The following is a 9,880-nucleotide window of genomic DNA, read 5'->3' on the forward strand; positions in this document are numbered from 1 at the left end:
CCGTTCGTCCATGCCCTATGGTATGCTTTTGACCCCAATCTTCAAGGCCTATCGTGTTCCTCTTTCTAGTGAGATGACCTGCACTCCTACTGCTCCATTTGATGGACGATCCATCAACAGGATGGAGCTGGCTGTTGCACCAGAGATTGAGGACGAGGAGCCCGACGATGAAGACAAGGCAGCTCATCACGTTGAGCAGGACAATGAGGCAGCTTAGCACGTTGAGGAGCAGGACGATCAGGCAACCGCGGACATGGATAGTTCACAGGACCTGACTCGGGCAGCATGTACCCATCATGATTTATTGGCCCTGCAGCAGACACTTGAGTGCTCTATGACCTCTCACTTCCAGCAGCTCCGTACTCATATAGATGATCAGTTTACATCATTTTGAGAGTACCTCTCCAGCGGCCAGTGGGGACAGTATCCAGGCAGTTCATCACACCCTCTACCTCCTCCAGAGTAGTAGTCAGATTATGCTCCTTTCATCACAGCGCTAGCCGATGTTCACTCATTTTGGGCTTATCTCTGCTTTTGATCTTATGGTTGATCTGTATAGGCTACTTAGGTTATCTTTGTATTTATAGACATGGTTAGCAGTATACTCAGCTATGTTTTGATGAGTATGGAAGTATGTTATGTATGGCCTTTCTCCTTATACGACATGCGCATTGCCTATGCTCTTCAGCTTGTATGGTTTTATATTTCTTGTTTTGCTTACATTTCCTATCTTGGCTTATATTCCCAATGGTTCAACAAGTACTCCCAATTAATTGTCTTGATGATTAACAAGCTCAATTTGCTCAACAAGTACTCTCAAGATTGCTCACCAAAGGCAAAATGATTCAAGTTCAAGTCATTTAAAAAAGCATGCGGAAGGCAAGATCTTAGCAAGTGCAAGAGAAGACCTCAAATCAATCTTGAAACATTTTTTTTTGTATCATTACATCAAGCCTTTACAAAAAGTGACTACATATATTCATTTCATCAACAAAAGAAATGATTACTTACATCAAGCCCCTACAAAAAAAACGGAGCTTGATTACATCAAAAAATGAGTATACAAATATTCAATTCATCCACAAAAGAAATGATTACTTACATCAAGCCCCTACGAAAAGAACGGAGCTTGACAAGATACACCCGACCTTTTGAATATAGGTGTAGAAGCCCCAATAGCACTATGGTCAGCAAGCTGCGCTACGATAGTAGTTTCTTTGCAAGTTCTTTTGTTGTGACCAGGCTGTCCACATTTGCTACACTTGTAATGTAATCCACTCTGTAATTCGCGATCCGTTCTTCTCGTTCGCGGCCTTCTAGGTGGTCGTATTGGACGTGGCGGTATTACTTGCATGAAAGGTTCAGGAGGGACCTGCCATTGGGTGCGATCTAATGTGGGGTACAACACCTCATCATACGTCTGCCGATATCGATCCACTTTGTAGCAAGGCTTACAGAAGGAATACGGATTTTTTTCTTTTGTGATGGCAATCGCTGTCACGGCATGTCCGCATGGTAGTCCGATTGTTTGGAACACACGACAACTGCACGTTTGAAGATGCAAGTTTACAGAATCTTGAATTTGAACGGACCGTACTTCGAAAACATGTAAACCAGCTCGATATGCCACATACTTGGTTAACTGTGTCCGCCACTTCGAAAACATGTAAACCAGACAGGCTTTCTTCCTTTGCCAGTCTGATATGTTTTTCTGCATAATTGGTTAACTGTGTCCGCCACTCATCACCATATACCCGACGTTTCTGAGAGAAGTCAGAAGTCTTCCATCTAGTGTGCTCCACCAATGATGCAATCAGCAGTTTCCTCGTGTTCTTCGAAAATGCATTCAACAACTTCGATCTGTTGGTTGTAATGACATCATATCTATCTCCCGTAAAATAAAAACTAGCCCAGCTTTCCTTCGGAATTGCGCTTATCCACTTGTGAGCATTTTCATTCCTTGCCTTAATTTGATCCATGGTATCTTTAAAAACACTCTCCCTCAAAGTGCGGGCAGCTCTCCAAAATAACCTCTTAAGTAGGACATCTTTGAACTCGGAGTAGAAATTGGCAGTGAGGTGACGCATGCAGTAACTATGATGAGCTTGTGATAAGACTTCAGGTACCGCCTGCATCAACCCCTTCTGGCGATCGGAGTATATCGTGATTACGTATGACTCCGAAGGCATTACTTTCTGCTTGAACAGAGTTAAAAACCAGCTCCAACTATCTTCGTTTTCGTTCTCCACAATTGCAAATGCCAAGGTAAATAATCTGTTGTTGCCATTGACCCCACACGCAATCAATAAGACTCCATGATACTTTCCACGCAGATGAGTTCCATCAACCAAAACTAGAGGTCTGAGAGTTCGATTGACAGAACGTATACAGGGGCCAAATGTCCAAACATGCGAACGAACGTATCGCCTCCCTTTGGACGCAATTCTCTCGCTCGAAACACACGAACAAAGCTACCGGGATTTGTTCTCTCCAGCTCAACCGAGAGCGCAGGCAATATGCGGTAAGAGTCCTATACGTTCCCCCACTTAATTTCATTGATGATGTTCATTGCGTGGTACGCTTTTCGATAGCTTATAGTCACACCCCACTGCATCTTCATATATTCTATTACGAGCATTGTCGACGTGTCTTCCGGACGAGCGAATAAGCGTAGGCATTCTCCTGCGACCCAAGCAGATGTAGCATGAGGGTGATCAATGCCACTTATCGTCGATGTACACGTATCTTGGGGTACAAAAGTCTTAGCCAGCACATAATTCAAATGAGTACTGCCCGTTATACGAAATATGCAATCGCTTACTTGAAATCGAACGCCATACTTCCTGGGGGTGGAATTTACTCTCACGAATGTTAATCTTTGCCGGATTTTATACTCTCGAACCGCCTTCTTGAACTGCTTCATATTCGGAAAGATTGCCCCAATCTTTAACTGATCAAATCAAGATTATCGACACCTACATCATGGGCCCCAACATACATGTCCTCCGCTCCTCTTAGCCGACTAGAGGGAGGAGAACCCACTGCGATAGGTTTTGCGCTCGAATTTACACCAACGTTTTCACAATGGACATCATTCCGACCATCATCATGATGATTATCAACAACATCGTCAGCATCATCATCGTCGTCTTCTTCAAGATCATAATCGTCGTCGTCGTCGTCGTAATCATCATCATCATCATCATCATCATCTTTGCCTTGTCCAATATCACATCCGACCGGACCATCCTTCACAAAAAAGTCATCTTGAAACTCATCATTGATGTCTGCTTCTGGAACTGCTTCATTTTGTCTATCATCAAAATATTCCCCCCCATGGTCCGCAGTAAACTCCATATGGTTCAGAGCTGCCTCATTTTGTCTATCATCAAAATATTCCCCCGCATGGTCCGCAGCAAACTCCACATTGTTCATACACGGATCATCAGTAAATCCTTTGTTTAAGAGGTCTTGAAACATTCCTGAAGAAGTACAATACCATTGACTGTCATTAGGTTGGGCTGAATCACCTCCTGAAATCCCACTTAGGCAACCCAAGAGAGGGGTGAATTGGGTTTCTTTTAAAACTTTATGGATTTAAAAACTTTGTTTGTACTAGTTTTAGTTTGATTAAAAAAAATAAGATATTTAGCTTTACTTGGTGAATAATTAAAGATTACAAATATAATGCAAATCCCACAACAAGATAATGGATTAGGATGAGTGGTTTCGTTTAGGCCTTTTATCAAACACTTGGTGGAACCCTAGTTAATCTACTCTCTTTAGTTCCTTTGACAAACACTTTGTGGATGGCTCATACAAGTAAAACAAAATTAACAATAAACTTCAACCACAAGAGTTAAACACTTACCACTAGAGTAGAGAGGAAGAGACAAGAGGCTTGACACAAGGGTTTTTATAGTGGTTCGATCTTAAACCCAAGACCTACTCCACTCCTCTCAAGTTTGTCTCCTTGAGGATTCCACTAGTCTTCTTCCAAGGAACTTAAATACGGCGTTCCTTCGGCAAAGTACAATCTGAGCATCTAAGCTCCAAGGGTCTTAAATACGGCGCCCTTTGTTGCCAAATACAATGAAGAGAAGAAGTAACAAGCTCTCTTGCCTCTTTGTAGGCTAATATAATGTAAAGATCACAATACACTCTCAAAGATGATTACAAGTAACGCCTAATCCAATCTTAAAAGAATTCCTCAAGATCAAAGCACAAGTGAGATGGAGAGAGATTTTACCCAAAAATAATGGCCAAATTATTTTCAAGGGTTTCTTAGAGTTGGAACATGTTCACTATCATGTTTTGAACACATACAATGGGTATATATAGAGTCCCAACATAATATGACCGTTTGGGAGTCTTCAACGGCTAGTACGGAGGCACCCACAGAGGCTCCGCAGTGACCATTACCCATTTTTTATTTTGGGTCAGGTTCCTCCACGGAGCTCCGTGAAAACCCACAGAGTTTCGTACCTGGTTTCTAAATTTCAGCTCCTATCTTCGAAAATTCATATCTCATTCGTTTCTCGTCAGATTTCAACATTCTTATACTCTACGGATATGAGAAAAATGAGAGCTATCTGTTAAAAATATTTTCAATAATTTAAACAAGTTTTGATAGGATTTAGTTGCTAGTCCAGGTTGTTTCTTTGGAAATCTGTTTTGTTAAATGTTGTGTTGAATACGGTATGGGTCCCAACATGTTGGTACACCACCATGGCCATTCACTTAGCCATTTAAGTCCTTAAAGGGTGTGTTAGTCTCTTTGGAAAATATATTTTTAGGGGGTTTTAAGATGTGCCTTGATCAAGAGAAAGTCCAAGAGAAAGATGAATAGATTCTACCATTTTGGATAATCTCTTGAATGAACTCTTGAGCCAATCTTCATTTGATCTTCAATATGGTTCTTGGCTTGGTTGTAGGATCTTCACTTGAGCTCTTCCAAAGATGATGCCACCAATGTGTTCAAGCTCCTTTGCATGTTGATCCTTAAGCCATGTGTTGCGTTATATTGTGTAATGGCGATATGACATGTAAGTTATTGATCGACAAGCTTTGGCCTTCATTGATCTTCCTTTTTTGTTCAATGCTTTGAGATGGTTGATGTTGAGCTTCTCCTTGGTTTATCCCTCCAAGGCATGATTGATCCAAGTATGCTCAAGCTCCTTTGACATGTATGGTTCATCTTCAAGCATAGGCCATCAATGGTGTGTGCTAGCATGGATTGACCTGTGAATTACCTGTCTATAGCACAACACTAAAGGCAAACAATTAGTCCATAAAAGACTAATCAATTTGAGTTTGTTAATCATCAAAACAAGGTGATTGAATGAACCCATAAGAACCCTTGGGCTAACACCTCCTGTAACACTAACAAATTCATCTTCAAAGTCTTTTTCCAAATCTACTTCCAAGATTGGGCGTTTCAAATTTCGGCGTTATCTATCCCTTAGAGGTGGAATCGAAACAGAAGGTATTGGTGGGTGATGAGAGGGTTCAGAAATACACACATTGTTCGGGGGAAGCATAGGGGGGATACAAACATTGTTTGGGGGAAGCATAGACATATTCATTGAATTAATACCCTCGGGGCTTCTACTTTGGGTTATGTACAGCATCACAGAATTGACCGCATCTTTGTCAAAATTCTTCATCAGAGACTGGAGGATATCGTCATTACCAACATCAACTAAAGTGGTTATGTACAATCAACAATGTCTCGAGATTTTATTGATAGTAACACCTCCCTACCTATACTTCCCATTGTTTTGCGGATAAGATCTTCAAAATCTAGCAAACTAATCCGACGGCTCACCGAAATCAATGACTTCCTCCCTCCGACATATTCCCAAGAAACTTCATCCTTCAAATAACCATCATAGTGTAAAAGAAACTCAGGCATTTACGAATACCTCCAACGACACGAAATGAACACAATTTCAATCATGTGTAAAGATAAAAAATTCAATAAGGTTATCAGTTATAAAGAGAGGTTATAAGGGACAAATAGAGCTTACCTATTGCATACATTAACAATTTCAAGAAGGATCCCTTATGTCAAGTATAGAACAAATTATAAAGACTATACAATACAAATATCACAATTGCAAGCAGATTGACAGCTCTAACCAAGGGGTTATGAAATACACAAAGGTGTTATCTATTGGATACAAGGTCTATCTGCTATATATTATTGAGATAGAAACTATGAATTGTCTACAAGGTAGTTTTGAAACACATATGTAAAAACATTACAATTTCAAGTCAAATTTGAACATGTAAGCAAGGGTTATTACGTATAGATACTTAGGTTATCCAATTTATACTGAGGTTACCAATTTAGACACAAGGGTTATCCAATTCTTTACAGAGGTTTTCAATTTATACTGAGGTTATGCAACTCTATACTGATGTTTATTCTATACTTAGGTTATCTATACTGAGGTTAGCCAATTCTATAAGAGGTTATCCAATTTATACTGAGGTTATCAATTTAGAAACAAGGGTTATCCAATTCTTTACTGAGGTTATCAATTTTATACTGAGGTTATCCAACTCTATACTGAGGTTATCCAATTCTATACAAAGTTTATTCAATTTATACTGAGGTTATCAATTAGAAACAAGGGTTATCCAACTCTTTAATGAGGTTATCAATTTTAGACTGAGGTATCCAATTCTATACTGATGTTTATTCTATACTTAGGTTATTTATACTGAGATTTTCAATTCTATACAGAGGTTATCCAATTTATACTGAGCTTATCAATTTAGAACAAGGGTTATCCAATTCTTTACTGAAGTTATCAATTTATACCATACCAACTTCTTCAGAACACACCAACAAAATGAAACTAAAAAATTCAATTATCAGTTATTGTGGACCCCGATCCGAGAGAGGCGGCGAGGGAACGGGTCCCTAACACCATCCGGATCATCCACGTGTGAAGGAGAGCTCTACCAAGGAACTCTCAAAACGGATGCCACCCTCATAGCATAGCACGAGTGGCGATATAAAAGAAAGAGACATACCTGAAATAAACTCAGAGTCGCCATCCATGGATATGCCATGGAACCCTAAAATCAAATCCTCTGTGCAATGGATAACCAGAAATATATATGGGTTCGTGCCTGGTTACGAATGGGGAAGGTCTGAGAGCACCCCCGATTCGTCCGAGTGCAAGCACTTGGTCTCTTATGCCATTTATTATTAACTCCAAAGAAGTTTGGGTAAAAATCATCTGAAATAGGAACAATCCTCAGGAATCGTCTACCTAAGCATGCATTTCCTGAGGATAAAATAATAAGCACACACAAAAGAATCAAAATAAATGGCACCTAATGATAACTAGGTTCTGAGGTGCAAACACATGCAAGCTACAGCAAAAGGTATAGGATCAGTACAAGAAAGTAAGAAAACACATCAAAACATATAATAACAACATAATAAATCCTAAAACTCTAAATTATTAGCCCGAGTCCTCGGATGGTCTGGTATTCATCCAAAGAAGCCTACGTATCCCCGCCTCCACGAGAATCAAGGCAACGTAGTTCTTCGCGCCTATTCTAAGCTATGATGCCTAAGACACCTAGCCCTCTATCCTAAACTCGATCTAAAAGACCGGACCAATTATTAAAGTTTATTGTACGATTATTTAAATTCCAATGAATTGTGGATTTTAGGACACCCTATATGCCCTAACTAAATGCAGATTAGCCCTAGGCTAATGCAGGTGGTTCCTACAACCTATGTGTAACTAGGCTGTATTTCCTAAGGAAAACCAAGGGTGGACTAGCGTATCCTACTCTAGTCATCAGTCGGCGATGTGAATCGCCAACTGACCGGACGGAGGCGCTCCTATAACTCTAGGACAAACCCCTAACTCTAAAACAAACACAAACAAGCACACAACAAGACAAAGGTCAAATCCTAACTCTAAACTCTCTATCTAGGACAAAATCCTAACTCTAAAGGAAGAGCTTTTTGAAATCAAATGCTTATTCAAAAAAAAAGTTTAAAACCTTATTTACAAAAGTTTGGCTGGACTTGGGATGTAAATCCCAAGCTGCACTACGTACCTCGGAAGAGGATCAAGCCAACGTAGTTCGAAACGAACTCTCTAATTACTAATTTTAAAACACTCAACACTTTAGGCTTTTTAAGGTTTTTTCAGATGTTTTTGATGTTTTAAATTTTTAATGTTTTTTGAATTTTTAAAATATTCAATGCTTTTGGATTTTAAAACTTTTTCCAATGTTTTTGAAATTTAAAGAGTTTTCCACCCTTTTGGTCAAAGACCTAAGGGAATACACAAAGCAAAACCCTAGGGCCAAACCCTAGAGCCAACAGGGGAAACCCCTAAACCAAGTAAACTAACGCCAAAGGCGAAGGAATGATCTAAGATCACTAGCGAGCACAGCTCTCCAAAGAAGACAAATGAGTTAAAGACTCCCTAACAAGAACAAATGAGTCAAAGACTCCCTAATAACACCAACTAAGAGATGAAAGCGTCAAAGACGAATGAGTCAAAGACTCACCTGAAAGAGAATGAAACACGAGTCAAAGACTCCACTAATAACAACACAAAGGAAGCAACCGAGTCGAAGACTCTCTAATAAAAGCAACTAGAGGATAAAAGAGTCAAAAACTCTCTAAAGATACTGCAAAAGGAAAGGCGAGTCAAAGACTCTCTAATAACAACACCAAAGGAATAAATGAACCAAAGATTCTCTAAAAGAGACGGAAACACGAGTCAAAGACTCCACTAATGCTAATTAAAGGATAAATGAGTCAAAGACCCTCTAATAACACTACACTAAAGACAAATGAGTCAAAGACTCTCTTAATAACACCACCTAAAAGGCGAATGAGTCAAAGACTCTCTAATCAAGGGCTGACTCCTATGCGAAAGGACTACCGAATAAGGAGAGACTCACAAGCAAAAAGAATAAGAGACCTTGTGCACATTTGGCAAAGGTAAAACACCCAACCGGGCCGGACAGCTACCTAGCCATCAGGGTGCAACAAATGTGCAACCCAATACCCATAAGGGTAGGGGTATGAAGCCAAGCCGAGTAGGGTGTTCTTCCAAAACCAAACGGCGCACTCTAATAACATCATCTAAAGGATGCATGAGTCAAAGACTCTCTAATCAAAGCCGACTCCTATGCGAACGGACTATCGACTAAGGAGAAACTTACAAGCAAAAGGAATAAGAGACCTTGTGCACATTTGGCAAAGGTAAAACACCCAACCGGGCCGGACAGCTACCTAGCCATCAGGGTGCAACAAATGTGCAACCCAATACCCATAAGGGTAGGGGTATGAAGCCAAGCCGAGTAGGGTGTTCTTCCAAAACCAAACGGTGCACTCTAATAACATCATCTAAAGGATGAATGAATCAAAGACTCCCTCACAGCGCTACCTAAAGGACGAGTGAGCCAAAGGCTCTCTAATACTACACTTAAAGGAAGAATGAGTCAAAGACTCTCTAATACCGCCACTAAAAAAAAAATAAACGATTCAGAGACTTTCTCATACTCTAAAAAAAGGGACAAATAAGACATAACATGTCTTTTAGCTCAAAAGAGAGACAAACCATGGATGCTCCCTAAATGAGGCATTATATGCCTCCAATGGGAAAAGGCGGGCTCTAAGCAACGAGGCTTGCTCCTCGATGGGAGCTACCTAACGAGACGAAGCGCGTCTCCTTATGAAGGACCTTACTAATGAGATCACAATGGTCCTCTAAACGAAGGAAAGGATCTATCTAAAGGTGTCTAAAAGACTTGGAAAGTCCACCAAGAGAGCAGAAAAGAGCTACTAGGCAATCTCAAATTTCCATTCAATTCTTATATAAACAAATCA

At 40.2% G+C, this 9,880-nt stretch overlaps 1 protein-coding gene across 1 annotated transcript; it reads right to left on the reverse strand.

The window, feature by feature from the left end:
• Positions 1 to 1,111: 1,111 nt before the first annotated feature.
• On the reverse strand, positions 1,112 to 2,923 carry LOC143865428 (uncharacterized). The gene is made up of 4 exons (XM_077375808.1): positions 2,633 to 2,923; positions 2,421 to 2,530; positions 1,615 to 2,361; positions 1,112 to 1,544 (listed from the first exon to the last, which is right to left on the reverse strand). The coding sequence occupies exons 1-4, from the start codon at positions 2,921 to 2,923 to the stop codon at positions 1,112 to 1,114; spliced, it is 1,581 nt and encodes a 526-aa protein (XP_077231923.1).
• Positions 2,924 to 9,880: the final 6,957 nt, after the last annotated feature.

This window comes from Tasmannia lanceolata, unplaced genomic scaffold, assembly GCF_043159265.1.
Source record: "Tasmannia lanceolata isolate RefF3 unplaced genomic scaffold, GAP_Taslan_0.1 ptg000079l, whole genome shotgun sequence".
NCBI classification, from domain to species: Eukaryota; Viridiplantae; Streptophyta; class Magnoliopsida; order Canellales; family Winteraceae; genus Tasmannia; species Tasmannia lanceolata.